The sequence below is a fragment of the Scyliorhinus torazame genome, chromosome 1, assembly GCF_047496885.1.
Source record: "Scyliorhinus torazame isolate Kashiwa2021f chromosome 1, sScyTor2.1, whole genome shotgun sequence".
NCBI classification, from domain to species: Eukaryota; Metazoa; Chordata; class Chondrichthyes; order Carcharhiniformes; family Scyliorhinidae; genus Scyliorhinus; species Scyliorhinus torazame.
In genome coordinates, this window is record NC_092707.1 from 35,389,876 (window position 1) to 35,410,760 (window position 20,885).

General features: G+C 46.3%; 1 protein-coding gene across 2 annotated transcripts in view; it reads left to right on the forward strand.

Moving 5' to 3' along the window:
• The first annotated feature begins 2,901 nt into the window (after positions 1 to 2,901).
• smtnb (smoothelin b) overlaps positions 2,902 to 20,885 on the forward strand; it is a 772,002-nt gene continuing 754,018 nt past the window's right edge. For both annotated transcript variants that reach the window (XM_072486160.1, XM_072486170.1), the window contains exon 1: positions 2,902 to 3,552. In XM_072486160.1, the coding sequence (XP_072342261.1) occupies positions 3,502 to 3,552 (51 nt within the window). In that variant the 5' untranslated portion in view covers positions 2,902 to 3,501. The remainder of the gene's footprint in view (positions 3,553 to 20,885) is intronic.

Here is a 20,885-nt window from a genome sequence, read left to right on the forward strand (position 1 = left end):
TCGTGCTGTGAGGCAGCAGTGCTAACCACTGTGCCACCATGCTGCCCTTTTTTTCTTTCTTTTTAAGATCATGACTGATCAACTTATAACTTCAAATCCACATGATTTATATGTTGGTAGTACTGGCATGCCTGTCATAATTGGGAAATTAATTTGTCTGAGTGAAGGAGCAAAGGACTGATAGTTATTTATTGATGAATACCATGCCATGGCTTATGAGAGCTGTTAAAATATATTTGCCCCAGTAAAACTTCACTGGAAAGAAGTCGAAGGATTGTAATTTTTAAATAATCTTTATTGTCACAAGTAGGCTTACATTAACACTGCAATAAAGTTACTGTGAAAAGCTCCTAGTCGCCACACTCCGGCGCCTGTTCGGGTACACAGAGAGAGAATTCAGAATGTCCAATTCACCTAACAGCGCGTCTTTCGGGACTTGTGGGAGGAAACCGGAGCACCTGGAGGAAATCCACACAGACACGGGGAGAACGTGCAGGCTCCACACAGACAGTGACCCAAGCCAAGATTTGAACCTGGGACCCAGGCGCTGTGAAGCAACAGCGCTACCCACTGTGCTACCATGCTTAGAAAACATGATCATCGGTAGTTGAAATTAGATATAATTGCATGAAAATGAAGCTATAAGGCGGTATGGTTACATAGTGATTAGCACTTCTGCCTCACAGGTCCAAGGACCTGAGTTCAATTCCGGCCTAGGGTGGCTGTTTATGTGGAGTTTGCACTTTCTCCCCATGTCTGCGTGGGTTTTCTCTGGGTTCTCCAGTTTCCTCCCACAGTTCAAAGATTTGCAGGTGGATTGGCTAAGCTAAATTGCACTTTAGTGTCCAAAAGGTTACGTGGGGTTACTGGGTTACAGGGATAGGCATGGGCTTAAGTAGGATGCTGTTTCCACGGACCGGTGCAGAGTCGATGGGCCAAATGGCTTCCTTGAGCACTGTAGGTGTAGGGAAGTCTATTCTATGATTAAGTTCACATTGGCCACTAGATGGAGTCTGTGTCTTAAGTTTTTTAATGTATTTAATGTTGATAAATATGGCACGGAATTGATGTGAAATGTGTCATAATTGCAATCATGGGCCAATAACATTCTCAAGTATGCAGTACTCAGCAGTTATTTGACCTAGAAAAGATAAACATACAAAAGGAGCTGGATACTCTCTGTAAACATAAAAAACAATGCGATATAAAATTTAATACAGATAAGTAAATGGTACATGGAAGAAAACTGGACATCATACCTCAAGTATGGATGAGATAGTAATGGCTACAGTTGAAGTATAAATGGCATTGGGGTTCGCAATTAACGTGTAAAATCATTGGGTGTAGCAAGAAACAAATAAAAATGGAACAATGGTGTTGCAGGCCAGAAGATATCAAACTAAAACTAAATCTTATTCAGATTGCACCTTCCATTAATGTGTTCAGTTTTTGTAACCAAGGTTCAATGGAAACATATCACAAGGCTAATCTGTGGTTTTACAGCATTAAATTGAGAGTAAAGCTGGGGAAAAACTGGACCCTTTAGCTTTGAAAGAAGACAATTTAGATAGGAACTTAGAGATGTACACAATATATTGAACATATAGAAATTCAAAGTAAGCCAAGATATTAGAGTGAGTAGCATAGGCCAAACCTCATGAAAGGTGAATGTAGGTCTCATGTAACCAAGAACTTTTGAACACAAAGAGCAGTCTCCAGGTCAGGTTAACTTGATTGATTCAAGATGTGGTCAGATAATATGGATGGAATGAGTGTACATTTTTTAAATGGGTGAGTTAAGAAGGTCCTTTGGCCTCCCAGATAGAGCCTTCTCTAAATGCCCTGAGGCCTACCTGGTCTGTGTATGCAGTTACTCACTATTGAGCTATACAGACGAAGAAAGTTCCAGGATTCACGTCTGACTGATTTCAATGATCTCAATAAAAACACCGATTATGGCCGCTTTGACAAAGAGTCATCGGACTCGAAACATTAGGTCTCTTCTCTCCCTACAGATGCTGCCAGACCTGCTGAGATTTTCCCGCATTTTCTCTTTCGTATTATGGCACTATAGTTGATTGTGATAGAAATGGATTCTGATAAAAAGGGTCAAAACCCCTGACTTGTACAGTGGATATTTCAGCCATATGGGTGTGAATATATGTGAATATAATCCAGGAACAAGTCCCACTCCAACAACACTATGGGTGTAGCTACAGCCCATGAAAAGCAGCGGTTCAAGAAGGCAGCTCAGCTCCACCTGGGCAATTAGGGATGGGCAATAAATGCTGGCCTAGCCAGCGATGCCCATGAATAAGAAACATGAAAAATAAGAATGAATAAGAAACGATGTGACCAGGATGGGGTGCGTTTCTAGTCTGCTTGTTGATTATTTTGCTGCAGTGTTGGAGCTGTTGTATTTTTATTGAGGCATTAAACCCAGACCCCATCTGTTCTCCCAGGTGGAAATAAATGACACTATTTTGAAGACATATTCATCCCTCAATCTAGAACAGTAAAATATCCAGATGATCTGGTCTTTGCTGTTTGAGGGAGATTGCTGTGCGGAAATTGGCCACTGCGTTTCTTACAACAGTGACTACAGTTAAAAATTAATTAACTGGTTTCAAAACAATTTGTGACAGTCCAAGCTCAGAAAATGTGTCATATAAATGCAAGTTTTGTCACTGTAAATAAAGGTCATCGACCTGGAAGGTTAATTTAGTTTCTCTCCAAAGATTCTGCGTGTTTCCAGCAATCTCTGTTTTTAACTTCAGATTTGCTTATTTGCTTTCAAATCGTTGGCTGCCTCTCTCTGTACAAACGGCTGCCGTCGAACCTGACTGGAAGCGCAGGAGGAAGATTGATGGACGAACTGCGACTCGCAAAAGGTGCACAGGTCAGAGTGGGCCGAGTCAAGGCGTGCCACAGCGACGGTTGGCGTCCGTGTTCCAATCCCAGAGACGCTGGTGGAGGGATCAGCACGCGGTTGGACGAGGCTGGTGTCGTTGGGCGGGGTTTGGTGGGGATGATCCATATTTGAAGCTCGCGCTGAGGTGAGCGGTTGCGGATGGAACGTCCCCCGGATTGCGAGCTTGCAATTTGAAAACAGGGGCGAAGGAAGAACGCCCGGAATTCGGCGCCTGGTTCATAAAAGCGTCAGGAATGACCTAGATCGTTTGACCTCACTGAGCTTCGTATTGCTCCTGCTTGTTATATTTGAGAGGGGACAGGCCATTTTTGTTCTTTTGCACCCCACCTTGGATTGTTGACCGAGTAAAGGGCGGCACACCTGTAGCGATCAAACTGTCAGCCGTCACTCCCTGTCACCGAGTGACAGCGATCTGTCTACCCGCCTACTTCACACCCACCTCCAGGGAGCATCGAGGGTGACTCCAGCTACAGCCAACTTCCGCAACAACAACCAACAAAAAGATCCCTCCGATCAAGCCATCCCGCGAGCTGCTCGGGGATATTGAGTCAGCACAGCCCGGTCTGAACATGTCCGCAGACCGCTACTCCGCTCTGGACGAAACGGCGCTCAGGAAACTGGTGAGAAAGAGAGAGCCAATGACTTGGGCTTAAAATGTTGTCCGAACCCGGTGGCCCGTGTTGGGTTTTGCCCAACTATTAGTGACCGTGCCAGGATGGCGGGTATTATTGCTAAATCCCGATATGTACTTGGCTTACTCTTTTTAAGATGGGGGAAACTGGTGACAAACCTTGTTTCACTCTCCACCCATTTTCAACTAGTCTTTCGCACATGGCGCACAGTTGTTGTATTTCTATTATACCAAGGAACATTTAAATATTGTTGGAATTATTCTGAATCTGCCGTTTCACTTAACCTTTTACAACAGTTAATCTGAGCATACAGTCCGATATTTGTAGTAATCTGGGTCAGGGCAACAGTTGTGGCATGAGCTATCTTCGGGTGGTGCCCTGGTTCTGGACTTCAGATGAATTGCGCATTTGGCTTTTATCCTGATGCCACGATTAATTAAACTCTTCTGCAAAGTTGAGATTGACGATGTGCACTTTAAATCTTGCTTTATTGCCTACCTTCAATCAAAGACCTCTCTCACCTGGGCTATCCTGTCTTCCAATCTCTTCCATCGGGCAGAAGATACAAAAGTTTGAGAACACGCACCAATAGACTACTAAACAGCTTCTTCCCTGCTGTTACCAGACTCCTGAATAATCCTGCTAGGGTCTGAACTGATCTTATGGACTGAACTGATCGTCCTACGCATCTTCACTATATACCGTATACCAGTTTTCTTCAAACTTTTTTCCCGGGGACCCATTTTTACCAACCGGCTGACTTTCGTGACCCACGCCGGCCGACCTTTGTGACCCACGGCAGCTGATCTGTGCAACCCTCTATTTTCTCTTACCTTTGCTGCTGACAAAAATGGAGGAAATAGTTCTGGGTCCCTTTGGCCTCCAATGGAACCTGTTTGATGAAGGTGAAGCTTTCCGTTGTCGGAAAGTGTGGAGACTCCATCTGTCCAGTTCAGCATTTTATTTCCTGTAAAATTTTATCAAATAAACCCCCCTCCCCCACCACAAAAAGCTGCGACTGTTTTTAAAAAAAACAAAAACGTTTTTTACAAGAAAGTGGCCACACTGCGCATGTGTGCCCGATCATCGGCACGCATGTGCGCAGTACGGCCGTACTTTTTTCACATGTTCGTGGCCATTTTGAAGGCTGCTTGCAGCCGGCGTTATTAACAGCCGGCTGTTGCGCGATCGGGAGCGCCGCAACGAACGGCTCCGCAGGTTGTGCCCCCGAGTTTTCCTGCCTGCCGTATACTTCACCCGCTGACTCTGTTTATGTGTTTTCATTATGTATCCTCATTTATTCATCATATCTTCTATGTTTTCATGTATGGAGTGACATCTAAATCTAACTGCCATATGTCGATCTTGCAGTGGCTAACTTGATCCAAATTTTGTTGGTTTGCTAATTAGAAAGGATTGAATCTTGCTGGAGAAATAATAAGGTTTTGATGCCTGTTGTTATTGGGCAAATCAGCCAGCAAAATCAGGAGATTAAGAAATACCTATAGATGACGGTTCTCCCAAGGTTTTTATTTGTGTTCCAGAACCTCCTGATCTTTATTTGGAGGGTTAATGCACTGATTTTGAGGTTTGTGTTAGTGAGTAAAGCCCCATGCTGTAGCAGGTGCTGCTGGACAGGTACTGGGGGGGTGGCTGGCCCTGCCAAATTTGATGACTTATTAATGGGCAGCAAGTAAAGCCATAGTATGGAAGTGGGGGAGGGATCTGTATGGGAGCAGAGGAAGGCAGCCCTTTGTAAGCTTGGGGGCACTTGATGGCGCCGCTACCGTTCCCGCTGGCCAGGTACTTCAAAGTGCAGTGGTGATGGTGGCCTGGAGGGTGTGGGGACAGTGGCGGCAGCACCTGAGGCTGGTTGGGGCCTCGGTTGGGGCATCGATCTGTGGAAATCATAAGTTTGCTCTGGGTGGGCTAGACGTGGGTTCTGGGGTGGTGGCGGGTGGGGATTGAGCGGTTTGGGGACCTATACGTTGGGGATAGCTTTTCGAACTCTGGAGGGGCTGGTAGAGGAATATGAGCTGCCCAGTGGGAATTAATTCCAGTACTTGCAGGTGAGGGGCTATGTGAGGAAGCAAGTGCCATCCTTTCCTGACCTGCTGCCCCCGGGGTTACAGGGCAAGGTGCCGAAAACAGAGTTGGGTGAGGGCAGAGTGTCGGAGATCTACAAAGAACTAATTGACTGGCAGGGCGCCCCGATCGGAGAAGTAAGCACGAGTGGGAGGGAGTTGGAGGATGGGCTGTGGGGGGAGGCTTTGAGGAGAGTGAATGTATCTTCTTCGTGTGCGAGGCTTAGCCTTATTCAATTCATGTCCACAGGCACATATGTCCATATGACGGTGGCCAGGAAGAGTAGTTTTTTGAGGGGGTGGAGTATATGTGTGGGCGGTGCCCAGGTGGTCCACATGTTTTGGGCCTGTTCGAAGCTGCAGGGATTCTGGCAGGGGTTTGTTGACGTTGTGTCTGAGGTGTTGCGGGTGAAGTTGGCCCAGAGTTCAGAAGTGGCAATCTTTGGAGTGTTGGAAACCCGGGTGTCCAGGGGGTGAACGAGGCCGATGTGCTGGCCTTTGCCTCTCTGGTAGCCCGGAGACATCTTGTTGGAATGGAGGGACCCGAGCCGCCGAAACCGGGGGTGTGGGTGAGCGACTTCGCAGAATTTCTCGGGTTGGAAAAGATCAAGTTCACCTTGAGAGGGATTGTGGAAGGGTTTGCCTGGAGATTAAATCCGTTCATCGACTTCTTCGAGAATAGTTAATATATCAGGTGGGGGGTGGGGGGGCTGTTGGGGTTTTAAAAAAAAAAGAAGGTTGGGGAGGTGGAGGGTAGCGGCAGGGAGAGTGGACGGTGGAGTGTTGGATATTTATTTGTTATTTGAATTCCTGTTTGATCTGTTTTTGGTTGTGTTTAATGTGTGAATTTCCAAAATATACTGGCCCCTTTTAGAGCTATACTAAGTATGTAGAAGGAAGGCTAGTTTTGTTGGTTTTGTAATATGGGTGGATGAGCTAACTATCTGCACTTTCCATTTGCTTGCAACCTGATCCGCTTTCATCTGGAGACACAAACGTTGTGATAATGAACACTGAAATATAAACGCACATTGTGGAAATATGTCGCAGTTTGGATCACATGTGAGAAATAGAGACCATTGACTTCTCAGATGAAGTTGTTGGAATTGGAAATACGGCATGATATACTGCAGTTATAGTGCACATGGGATGAGCATCATATTATATCAATCAGTTCCAATTCCATAAAATCTGCACTAGCTGAATTGGGGGATAGATTCCCATAATTACAAAACTATGCTCACAAGAATTAGGGTGTGTTTTAAAATAGTAAGATGCCACATATCCACACTATGATGAAGACCACATTGATTATTCAGTGCACCTATGGTCAGCCTCCCACCTCCATAAATTGAGGTTGTCGAGAACCTTGCTATTTTTATCCTGCACAAATCATCTATCATCCACCCTTGTGCTTGCAGACCTACAATAGCTCCTGGTTAAGCAATGCCCTGATTTTAAAATTATCACCCCTATTTTCAGATCCTGTTCACAAACAATCTCTGTAATCTTCTCTAGCTGCCCAACCCTCCACGATGTCCATTCTCTTCTAATTCTGGCCTTTTGAGTGAATTCAATTGCTCCACCACTGGTGGCGGTGCTTTCAACTGCCTACACCCTAAGTTTTGGAATTCCCTTCTTAAACACTTTTTGTTTCTCTATCTCTCTCTTTCCTCCTTTTACTCTTTTAGGATGTTCCTTAAGGCCTGCCTCTTTGACCAAACGTTTGGTCATCTGCTGTAATGTCTCCTCTGTGGCTTGGTGTCTAATTTTGCTTTACAATGTTCCTGTGAAGCACCTTGGAAAATGTTAGGTGCTAGATAAAAAACAGTTGTTTCCGATGGTATAATTTACAACATTGAATTGTTTAGGGAACATGCTACCTTTCATTGTACCTTCAAGCAGTCAGATACGGGATGCAGAGGATTAGTCTTGGTCTTGCAAAATGTGCAGGAAACTGTAGTGCCAAGCCATAAGTATTTTCGCCTTAACGTGACCTGCACTTAGTTCTGCCTGCAGTTTCATGAAAATAGTTCACTCTTGTTTCTCTCTCCACAGATACTGCCAGACCTGCTGAGTTTTTCTTGCATTTTCTGTTTTTATTGCTAATGCTGTTTTTATTGCTGATACCAAGGATAGTTACTCTGCTACACATTTTAACTAAATAAGGAATTAAAATCCAGTCCTATAACTTGCCTGTAGTCATTTCTTAGGATTGGAAACATGAATAAGACTGAACTGTTGATAAAACAAAGCAATGACTCTGAGAAGCCAGAAATTCTATTGCTCATGATTCTTTTCCTTTGACTTCCTATTCATCTGTACTCCTGGACTGAAAGTAGCTGCAGGTCATTCTGAAGAGGGAGGGTGAACAGGCAGAGGTCATGGTTCAAGTTGCTACCAGCTACATGGGTAGGGAGGGTGGGACTAAAAATTCTAAAGCATCCTGGATGTCAAGAAATACATAGGATTGGATAAGGGAAAAAACAGGAGACTTATGACAGATACAGGGAGCTCGAAACACTGGTGCCCGAGAGGAGTATAGAAAATGCAAGGGGTACTTCAAAAATAAATTAGGAGATAAAGGGGGGGCATGAAAAATCACCTGGCGAGCAAAATAAAGGAAAATCCCAAGTGTTTTATAAGTTTGACAAAGGGTCATCTGGACTCTAAACATTAGCTCTTTTCTCTCCCTACTGATGCTGCCAGACCTGCTGAGATTTTTCAGCATTTTCTCTTTGTTTTATAAATATATTGAAGGCAAGAGAGGAACCAGAGAAAGAATAAGGCCCATTATTTTTTCCAATCTTCTCTGGCCACAGGTGAGGTACCAGAGGACTGGGGTAAAGCTAATGTGGTACCATTATTCAAGAAGGGAACTAGGGAAAAAAACAGGGAATTAGAAGCCATTGAATCTAACATCAGTGGTAAGGATATTATTGGTAAAATTCAGAGGGATAGAATTAATCTCTTGGAGAGGCAAGGATTTCTTTTTTAAATTTAGAGTGCCCAGTTCATTTTTTCCAATTAAGGGGCAATTTAGCATGGCCAATCCAGCTACCCTGCATATCTTTGGGTTGTGGGGGCGAAACCCAAGCAAACATGGGGAGAATGTGCAAACTCCACACTGACAGTAACCCAGAGCCAGGATCGAACCTGGGACTTTGGTGCCGTGAAGTAGCAATGCTAATCACTGCATCACTGTGCTGCCCTTGGAGAGGCAAGGATTAATCAAGGGTAATTAGCATGGCGCTGTCAGGGGGAGAGCTTGTCGAACTTGATTGACTTGGTGTGTAGATGAGGGCAGTGCTGTTGATGTAATCTGCATGGACTTCAGTAAGGCTTTTAACAAGGTCCCGCATGGGAGACTCATCAGGAAGGTAAGAGCAGGTGATTTAGAGGGTATTGGAGGAAAATGTTGTTTGATTGAATGTTGCTGAAAAAGAGACATGCAGCTGAAACTGGGGTGGATTAATTTCAAGTAGACTGGGCACTTTTCAGGTCCAATGTGGTGACCCACTTGCGAATTTGCATGATGCAAAGTGAACCATTATCTGTTTAGACACAAATCACGTGATGTCCCATTTTATCAATGGTGTTGAGATTTCACTTAATTTTGCTGTGTTTTAGTTTGGAAACTGAAAATGAATTGAATAATACTCCTTGAATGAATTGCTGTTATAAATCCAATTCTGTCATCTGTTTGGCTCTGGAGCTCCAGTATAAAATTGTAATACCACCTAAATAGCCTTTGACGGTTGCAACAAAACTCTGGTTTTGTTTGCACAAATGTTCTCATTTTGAAAGATGAAAGTTTGTGTTGTGATATAAATATGAATAAATGCATACAGTGAAATACAGAGTTAGTTGTATATGTTCAAGTGTAATACGTGATGAGGTCAGTCTCCAAAGTTACCTTCAGTTCAGGTCCATGAATTTTGAACCATCTGGTTACAAAACATTTAAGTAACTTTGGAAATGAAAATATGTGGGATGCAGTCATTTCTTAAAATTCACAAGTTGGCACCAATTGCAATTTAATGCAAATTATTTGTGGGGGTGATTCGGGAAGTATTTCGGTTTATCTAAGTTGAACCTTAACTCTGTAAAAGTTACTATCTGGAGGTTTCAATAATTTTCTATGTCGGGTCTGACCATTATATTTACGTCTTTAGGTAAGGAAGTCCGTCCAGCAGGGATGTTATCAAAAGCTGCAGCACCTCTAGTTTAGGAAAGGGAAAAATTATCAGCCTTTATTCTGACATTCAGCCATTATCTAGTGACTCCAGCTGGAAAGTGCAGTTGCGGATCTTGGATGGAAATAATTATTAGTCCTGTTTGCCCTTTCCTGTCCCCCACCCCAAGCCTGGAATGACATGGCAATATTTTAATCCCGCACGTGAAGAATTGCTGCTTGGATGAGGCAGCAGAGGCTTGATATTGCTGTAGAACCATTTTGTGTAAGTTCTGTTCCTTTTTTAGGAGAAGAGAATTAAAGGCAGGGAGTTGGTGATTTTAAAAATACACTTTTATGTTCTTGATGTAAGCAGTTATGTACAACTGTGTGTTTTAAAGATCAAGCAGTTGAGAACATGTTAAATATCCTATATGTGGTACAATTTTTTTAAATGTACAATGATTGGGGATTCGTTTGCCAGGCCTGGCTCCTTTTAAAAGTAATCTGTCTGGGGCATGGAAAAAAGTTGCAAGTCCCAGCATAAGTGAGGCTACAGAGACACACACAGAAGACACCTTGCCTGCAGGAATATGCCTTTGATTTAAGTTGCATCTCAGTTTGCAGGTTTCAACTTGAAATACAATATTGCTGATTTGGAAAACAAATCTTTAAGTCCAAAATTATTTGTATTAATCTTGGATTGAATAGATTTTAATATGAGTTACAATGCTCCAAGTGGTCATTTTCCATCAAAGTTTGAACTGGGTCCATTGCACATTATCACAAGCAAGCTTGAACCTCCAATCACCCACCATCAGCACAGGTGATTCAAAAATTTAAGTTGCAGGGAAAATGGGCATGGATTCAAACCGCACATTTCCTCCCTCCGGGGGCATAATTATAATATTTAACAAACGTCTAATATTGGCCGACAGATTCCTCCCTTTTACAAACCCCATCTGGTCTTCCCCTATAACCCTGGCACTCAGTCCTCAATCCGTGAGGCCAAGTTCTTGGCCAGCAACTTTGTGTCCCCATCTAGCAATTAAATTGGCCAATAGGACCCACACTGTTCCGGGTCTTTATCCTTCTTTTAAATTAAGAAAAGCAACAAGGTGGGGGGGGGGGGGGGAAGCTTCTCCCTCACCTTTGCCTAATTTTTACCAGCAGGGGCCCCAGGCCACCTGAGAACTTTTTATAAAATTCCGCCCGGAGTCTTCCCCGCATGCATCGCCCCCATACCCTCCAGCACCTCCACCAATCAAACGGGGGCTCCCAGTCACTCCACCAGGTCCTCCTCCACCATGGGGAATTCCAACCTGTCTAAAAAATGTCTCATTCCTTCACCGCGGCCGGGGTTCCGAATCATATAGCCTCTTACAAAAGTCCTCAAACACCCCATTCACCCCCACTGCGTCTAAGACTGTGCTCCCCCTCCTATCCTTCACCTTTCCGATCTCCCTTGCCACCTGCTTCCTCAATTGATGCGCCAACATTCTACTTGCCTTTTCCCCACATTCATACACCCCACCGCCTTTCCTGTAGATATCAGTCCAAACTCCATCTGGAGCTTCTGCCGCTCCCTCAACAACCCAATCTCTGGGGCCTCCGAATCCCTCCTATCCACCTGCAGGATTTTATCCACTAACTGGCGATCTCTGCCCGCATCGTCTTCTCTCCATGCGCCTGTATCGATATAAACTCCGCCCTCACCACTGCTTTCAGCGCCTTCCATAGCGAGGCGGCCAAAACCTCACCCGTGTCATTTAACTCCACATACCCTCAAATAGTAGCCCTCATCCGCACACAAACCTTCTCATCTGCTAATAGCCCCATATCTACCCTCCACTGCACTGGCCGCACCCCCCCTGCCCCCGATTCAGCTGCAAAAGTCCACACAATGTGGCGCATGGTCTGAGACCACAATCGCCGAGTATTCCGAACCGACCACCCTGGCCAACAATGTCTTGCCCATCACAAAATAGCTGATCATCGGAGAAGAACGGAAATTCCTTCGCCCTCGGTCTACCAAATCTCCACGGTCCACTCCTCCCATACGCTCCATAAACCCTTTCAATTCCCTTGCCACCGCTGATGCCCTTCCTGTCCTCTGACTCGACCGATCCAATTTCGGCTCAATAACAGTGTTAAAATCCACCCCCATTATCAGCTGGTGCGAGTCTCGGTCCTACACCCGCCTGATAAATTCAACATCGTCCCAATTTGGGGCATAGACGTTCACCAAAACCACTGACATCCCCTCCAATTTCCCACTCACCATAATGAACCTACCCCCTGAGTCTGCTCCTATGTTCCCCACCTCAAATGATACCCGCTTATTTTGCAACCCTCCAGGCCTGCCCTCGGATGTCTACCGCCATCAATCCCCCTCATATCGTATCTCAAAAGCCCCTACCCTGTCAGCAGTCTCCTCTCCTCTCTTTTCCCCCCCAAAACACAACAACAATCCCAACCCCCACTAACATGCTAATCGCTTGCTCACTCCCCCACTGTGCTCCTGTCAATTAGCCTGGCAGCCCTCACCCATGGCGCTTAACATTCTCTCTCTCTTCCCCCCCCCCCCTCCCCCCACTCACATTCCCTTGGTGCAAATGGCAATAACAACAAACAAACAAGAAAAAAGAGGAACAAAGGAAAATACCACCCAGAGGAAAACAACACCCAATGCACTCCCCAACATAATCCTCCACCATTCCATCAAATAGCCCCGAGTGAAGCAATAAACCCCCCCCCCCAAAGAGAGGAAAAAACCCAAACTCCTTGGCAAGGGGGGCATGGAGTACCAACCTCTCCAAACGCCTCCTCCAAAGTTGAATGTCCTCCTCCTGCCAGTCCATTGTCTCGAGCAAACTCCATCGCTTCCTCCGGATTACCAAAATAATATTCACGACTATTGTGGGTCATCCAGAGGCAGGCCGGGTACAGCATCCTGAACTTCTGCCCTTCTTAAAGAGGGCAAACTGCACTTGATTGAAACCCGCTCTCCTTTTGGCCAGCTCTGCACCCAGGTCCTGATATACCCGAAGATCGTTACCCTCCCAAGTACGTTGCCTTGTCTGCCTGGCCCACCTCAAGGTCCTCTCCTTGTCAAGGAATCTATGCACTATTGTCGCCCTCGGTGGCTCGTTAGCCTGCGGCTTCCTCATCAACGCCCTGTGCACCCGATCCACCTCCAGGGGCCGTTCCCCAGTATCCTCCAGCATTTTGGCTACATGAGCCAGCAGATGCTCCCTCGATGCTCTCTGGCAACCCCACAATCCTCAAATTCTGTCTCCGGGAGCGGTTCTCAAGACCTTCCACTTTCTCCTGAAGCCACTTCTGGGTATCCCTCAACACCCCAATTTCAGCTACCAACAAAGTGAGCTGCTCCTCGTGCTCCCCCACCATCTCCACGTTATGGATCGCCTGGGTTTGAGTCTTCAGCCTCAGCTCCACACGACCAATGTAAACCTTCAGTGGGTCCACCGTCTTCGCCAGGTCATCCAGAGACTCCTTTCCCTGCTGACTGAACTTCTCATTCAAGAAGTCGACCAGCTACTCCATTGACCACTACGATGGTAGGGTCAACCCCTTTCTCTCCACCATCTTTCCCTGTGTCGCAGGAAAAGTTTCTTGTACTCTCCCTCCACCACTACTGCACCGTTTTCCATCAAACCATCCACCCGTTAATCAGGGAAAAGGACCAGAAAAACTGCCACATGCGGGAGGTGGCAAACGTGCAACCCTTCACACCAAGGCTGGCATCGGAGGTATGGAAGCAAATTATAACTGCCCTTGGTGGCTTGTTTGCTTTTGGCTTGGGCCTGAGCGACCGATGAGCCCTGTCCAGCTCATATCGGCCCCACTCACTGGGGCAATTGCCGCCTCCACCCACTCCTTCATCGCAGCCATCATCTCCTTTCGCAGCACCTTCTTGAATTCTCCGGCCATCAGCTCGGGCAGAATTTCAACTGTGAGAGAAGTGGCCCAACCCAGTGATCCAGCCCCGTCATCTTTCCTGCTGCCGGGTTGACCCGTTCACTCAATGGCAAACTTTTGCTTGCCCCCTTCTTTCCAGTGGCTTTCGTCTGGGTCTTTGACATCCCCCACTTTCCTTTTTTATTTTTACATTTTTTAAATTCTCCTCATTTTCAACATTTTCATCAAATAACCAACAAAAGAAAAAACAAACTAAAACCAATACCATACCAATCCCCCACCCAAAACTGCACCCCATGCATTATACCGACCAAAATATCCATGCATACATTCCAGGTACAAAGGAAAGTTAACAGTCAATCAGTAAAAGTGTAATCGAAAACAATAATAACGCCAACCACCCCCTCAATGTTCGGTGGCAACCAATTCTCGAAGGTGCTTAACAAACAGTCCCTATGATTTGTAGAACCTCTCCTTCATTCTCCTGAGCTCAAACATCACCTCTTGTGTCAAAAATTCAAGTAGATCCCCCTGCTAAGCCAAGGCACAGGGTGGAGAAGCTGACCTCCACACCAACAGGACCTGCCTCCGGGAAATCAGCAAGGCGTAGGCGAAAACATATGCCCTGCACATGCCAGCAGCCCGAGCTGGTCCGACACCCCGTAAATGGCTTTGAGGGGCTCTGGTTCCAAGTTCACGTGCACTTCCCCCGAGATGCCACTGAAAAATTCCCTTCAATACTTCTCCAGCTTCCAGTGACCAGTGTATGTGTTTTGCGTGGCTCATCCCACAATGTTTACATACATCCTCCACTCCCTTGGAATCGGCTCATCCTTGCCCTCGTGAGGTGCGTCCTATACACGACCTTCAGCTGTATCAGCCCCAACCTTGTGCATGAGGTTGAGGCGTTCACCCTCCGGAGCACCTTGCACCACAAACCGTCTTCCATAACCTTTCCCAGCTCTTCCTCACACTTGGCTTTGATCCCCTCCGTGGACACTCTGTCCTCCCCCCAAATCCTCCCATAGGTTGCCAACACCACCCCATTCCCCCTGCCATCAATATCTCTTCCAACAATGAGGTGGGGGGGGCTAGTTATCGGGAAGCTCTGAATCTCCTTCCTAGCAAAGTCTCGGAGTTGCAGGTACCTAAACTCTTCCCCTTGCCCCAGTCCATATTTCTCCTCCAACCTTGCGAAACATTCCCCAAGGAACAGGTCTTTTGATATCCTCATCCCTCTCTCTCCTCCCATCTCCGAAACCTCCTGTTCAGACTCCCTGGCTCAAACCTATGGTTCCCCCAGATTGGCATCGCCCCTGACCCAGCCCCCAGCTTAAAGTGCTGCCTCAACTGCCATCTCCCACTCTCCATATGCTTTTCTGCACCAGCTTGTTCAAAAACTGTCCCTGAAACTGGACATTAAAATCCAAACACCAGAGCCTTGAGCAGGAGCCACCCAACGTACGATGTCCACCCACATGCCACCACCGGAAGTCGTCCTGAGCAGATAATGCTAAATGTTATTCGATGTGGAGGAATGTGCAGCACTACATTTTTCAGGAAAAGTATAGAGATGATAAAAGAAGTAGAAATGAGACTGATTTTAGATGCAATAACCTTCAGAGGCAAGTTGTCAAAGCTTTTCGTTCAAAGCTGATCGAAAGTTGGATAAATTGGGCACAATTACAAAGAAATGCTAAATCTATACTTGTCATCGGTTTCAGTTAGGCAGCATTTAGTATGTTGCATCGTGTTCTAGTGTCCTTTTAAAAATAAATTTGGAGTACCCAATCCCTTTTTTTTTTCCAATTAAGGGGCAATTTAACGTGCCCAGTCCACCTACGCTGCACATCTTTGGGTTGTGGGGGTGAGACGCACGCAGACACTGGGAGAATGTGCAAACTCCACATGGACAGTGACCCGGAGCAGGAATCGAACCCGGGTCCTCGGTGCTGTGAGGCAGCAGTGCTAACCACCATGCCATCGTTATAGTGTCCGATATCACAAAATTTATCATTGTCTCCAATGTGTCCGCTCGGCTTTAGGCTGGTTTAGGAAAAGAGTATTTCCAGACAAGACCACAAATCCAAGACTAATGTCATGGTTTACTGAGCAGGGGTGATCCCTGTGGTCTGATTATATACTTTGAAGACTTGGACAGCTTACAACAGACACTAAGTGCTGGAGCAGTACCATCAGCAGTGCTTTTGCACGATCCTCCAAATCTGGTGGCAAAAGTGGTTTAACACTGCCAAACCAACATGCCCAGTATTGAGGTGCTAATCACTCAAAACGAGCTCCTCTGGGCTGGAGATCAGATTCCAAAACAACTGTTCTTGTCGGAACTCTACTGGGGCAGGAAACTCTCGAGGACAGCAGAAATAATTTGGGATGTCCTCAAAAGCACCTGTGAAGAGATCAAACATTCCCACTGACTCGTGGGAGCCCCTGGCTTATGACTGACCAAAATGGAGAAGGTTTATTCAGGAAGGCACCAAACAAATTTTTATTGAAATTTAACATTTTACATCAAAAAGTTTACAAAACACAACAGTATCAACACTTCAGGAAAAAATACAATCAACGATAGTAACAGGAACCACTAAAACATAAATACCCCCAGAACTATTTCTCCACCCCAGGCACCCCCCTCACTAACCTCCGCTCTCTTACCCCCCACTACAACTAACAGTGACCGGATCTTGGCTATCTACGATAGAATCCATCGATTGACCCCCTCACCATGAACTTGACTGTCTTGAGGTACAAGACTTCCACCAAGTCACCCAGCCATGTTTTAGCACTGGGTGGCATCTCCTGCCTCCAGCTTGGTAGTATCTGTTGCCGAGCCACCAGTGACGCGAATGCCACCGTCCTCCACTCCAGTTCGTCCGACACCCCAAATACAGCAACTAACGGACAGGGCTCTATTCAGGTATGACGATATCGTGCAGAAAAAGGACCCCTCAATAACTCATCAGGATGGGACAGGACCAGAACATGTGCATATGGTGAGCAGGTCCTCTTGAGCGCCACTTGCACTTTTCCTCGACCCCCCCCCCCCCCCCAGCCCTTAGAAACTCGACTCATCCTGGTAAAGTGTGCCCTAAACACCTGCTTTAGCTCCTTCAAGCTCAACCTTGTGCAGGATTCACCCTACGAAGGGACTCCTTCCACATCTCCTCCTCCAAAATGGGTCCTAGCTCCTCCCACCTGGCCTTTACCTCATCCACCGATACCTGCTCTTCCCCATGACCTGCCCATATATGCCAGACGTGCTTCCCTTCTCCGACCCCGCGCACGAGAGTGTCCTTTCCAGCAAGGTAGACAGCGGTGCCTCTGGGAAAATTGGAAATGCCTGTCAAACAATGTCCTGCACCTGGTATTTTCGGAAGCTATCTGGTCCCCCTAGCCCTGCTTTTTCCTTCAACTCCTCCCAGCTTGCAAGCCACCCCTCCAAAACAAATCCCTCACCCTCTCCAATCCCTTGTCTTTCTACCCCGTGAATGTAATATTCAATTTTGCCAGCTCAAACAAGTGGCTCGTATAGATTGGGGCCCACCTTGACATCGCCCTCAGCTTAAAATGCTGACATAACATAACATAAGAACTAGGAGCAGGAGTTGGCCATCTGACCCTTCGAGCCTGCTCTGCCATTCAATGAGATCATGGCTGATTTTTTGTGGATTCGACTCCACTTTCCCGCCTGAACACCATATTCCTTTACCGAGTTGCCACCATATTTTTAGCATGGAGGCCACTACCGGATTCACAGAATATTTAACTAGTGAGAATGTCAGAGATGCCATCATCAGTGCTTCCAGATTGTCCCTCTACATGCCCCCCACCTCCATCTGTACCCAGCTAACTTCCTGATACTCAAACCACCCCAGCTGCCCAGTAATAGTACAATAAATTTGGCTGTGGGACGACTCTCCAAATCTGAGGTGTTCTCCCCACCCATATAAAACCCGTTATGAGCCACTCCATTTCCCAAAAAAACGACTTTGGCAGAAAACCTGAGGGGCATTTAAATAAGAATGCCAATGGCAGCAAAATGTTCATCTTAATGGATTGCACTCAGCTCGTCAATGACAGTGGAAGGCTGGTCCACCTCTGCAAGTCTGGTCTAATTCTCTATTTGCCAAGCTTGTAAAATTCAGTTTGCGAAGTGCTGTCCAATCCCCGGCCACCTGAACCCCCAAATAGTGAAAACTGGTCCCCGAATAGCAATCCTCCCCTCAAGAGGGCTGACCACAAAATATTCACTTTTCCCGACATTTAGATTATGTCCTGAAATGGAACCAAACCTCTGCAATATCCCTATTATCTCCCCCAAAACTGGCCCTGGATTCGTAACATACAGTAAAAGGTCGTCCGCATATAGGGACACCCTGTGCTCGGACTCCACCTCTCACAATTCCCCTCCATTTTTCTGAGGCCCTCAAAGCAATCACCAATGCTTCAATTGCCAACAAGAACAACAATGGGGACATGGATTTGTTTCGTGTCACATGTACCAAGGTACAGTGAGAAGTTTTTTTCTGCGAGCAGCTCAACAGATCATTAAGTACATGAAAAGAAAAGGAAATAAAAATACGTAATAGGGCAACACAAGGTCCACAATGTAACTAGATAACACCGGCATCGGGTGAAGCATATAGGGGTGTAGTGCTAATCAGGTCAGTCCAAAAGAGGGCCGTTTAGGAGTCTAGTAACTGGGGAAGAAGCGGTTTTTGTGTCTGTCGTGTTCTCAGACTTTTGTATCTCCTGCCCGATGGGAGAAGTTGGAAGAGTGAGTAAGCTGGGTAGGAGGGGGCTTTGATTATGCTGCCGGGTAGGAGGGGTCTTTGATTATGCTGCCCGCTTTCCCCAGGCAGTGGGAGGTGTAGATGGAGTCAATGGATGGTAGACCGGTTTGTTTGATGGACTGGGCTGTGTCCACGAGTCTCTTGAGGTTTCTTGCGGTCTTAAGCCGAGCAGTTGCCATACCAGGCTGTGATGCAGCCAGATAGGATGCTTTCTATAATGCATCTGTAAAAGTTGGTAAGAGTTAATGTGGACATGCTGAATGTCCATGGTTTCCTGAGGAAGTATAGGCGCTGTTGTGCTTTCTTGGTGGTAGTGTCGACGTGGGTGGACCAGGACAGATTTTTGGAGATGTGTACCTCCTAGGAATCTCCACCTCGGCCCCGTCGATGCTGACGGGTCTGTACAGTACTTTGCTTTCTGAAGTCAATGACCAGCTCTTCAGTTTTGCTGGCATTGAGAGGTAGATTGTTGTCGTTGCACCACTCCACTAGGTTCTCAATCTCCCTCCTGTTTTCTGACTCGTCGTTGTTCGAGATCCGGCCCACTATGGTCGTATCGTTAGAAAACTTGTAGATGGAGTTGGAACCAAATTTTGCCACGCAGTCGTGTGTGTACAGGGAGTAGAGTAGGGGGCTAAGTATGCAGCCTTGCAGGGCCCCGGTATTGAGGACTATTGTGGAGGAGGTGTTGTTGTTTATTATTACTGATTGTGGTCTGTGGGTCAGAAAGTCGAGGATCCAGTTGCAGAGTGGGGAGCCAAGTCCTAGGTTTTGGAGCTTTGATATGAGCTTGGTTGGGATTATGGTGTTGAAGGCAGAGCTGTAGTCAATAAATAGGAGTCTGATGTAGGAGTCCTTCATCCCTGCCTTGTTTCCTCCTGTGCAGCCTGAACAAACCCGAATTCATGTTTTCATTGTTATGGGTCAGGGTTTAGAGAATCCCAAAGTGTATCACCTGACCCACAACTTCTAATAGATTGTGGTATGGGGAGCACACTGCTCACTCTACAGGTATGTACAGCAGCAATGGACCAGTATTTTTAAAAACAAAACGGTGTTTATTCTATGAACTCAAGTTAGCCTTTTTTAAAACAAACGGTGAATATCTTGGCAACCATTAATTCAAAGATAACCCCCAAAGAATACAACACTAAGTAATCCTTTAAGCTGTCCTTTTAACATCCAAAATACTTTAACAAACCTTTAAACAGGAGCACATTAGGTTCACATTTACTATTGAGAACATTTATAATTCTGAATTCACCAAATGATCCAGAGATAGTCTTTGGATGGCAGAGAGCAACAGGACAGCTCTTTGTTTAACTTCAGCTGCAGCTCACTGGAAAACCCAGATACACCCAAGCTTTTTCTCAAAGTGAGAATAAAAAGCAGAACAAGAGCTCAGCTCCACCCACACTCTGACATCACTGCAGTAACATGAGCAGCTAACCATTTCTTAAAGCAACATTCTCATGACATTCGTTCCAGCACAAGCCGTTGATGCTTCATATCCTGGACGCATGATACAAACCCAGGACCAATCCCAAACTTCTCCAAAACTGAGAACAAATAGCTCCATTCAGCCTTATCAACAGTCGTTTTGGAGTCCAGAGGCACACTATAATCTCTGGTTCTAGTCCCACTCCTAGTCTAAGAACTACCTTTTTTTAAAAGTAGCCACCTCATGTTGGAAGACCGATTTCTGCCCCTCACAAACCCCATCTGGTCTTCCCCCACTACCTCGGAGGCATGGCAATGACAGGCAGTGGAACATTAGGCAGAAATTCGGCAGTTACTCAGTAGACCGGAGTGAATGATGGAAGAGTTCATCTGCTTTCTGTCTGATGTCATGGCTCTGACACGTGATCGCCTCGACCACTATGGTAAGGTTAACCACCACCACCATAGACACCTCCGTCCAGTAGGTCTCGTCGGATTTGTGCTCGGCCCTGCACTCCGTGGCCACATTCTGGTGGGCACCATCTGCGACATGAAAACGAGACTGCTTGACGTCCCTCAAGGTGCACCATCTCCTCAGAATGAAGGAAGGGCTCTCAAACATCCACAGGGAGGATGAGTGTCAGTTGGACACCCTTGGGGGTGGGGGGGCTCCTCTCAGGATACTCCTATAGGGCTGGTTTAGCACAGCAGGCTAAACAGCTGGCTTGTAATGCAGAACAAGGCCAGCAGCGCAGGTTCAATTCCCGTACCGGCCTCCCGGAACAGGGGCCGGAATGTGGCGACTAGGGGCTTTTCACAGTAACTTTATTGAACCTTACTTGTGACAAGCTATTATTATTATTATTATTA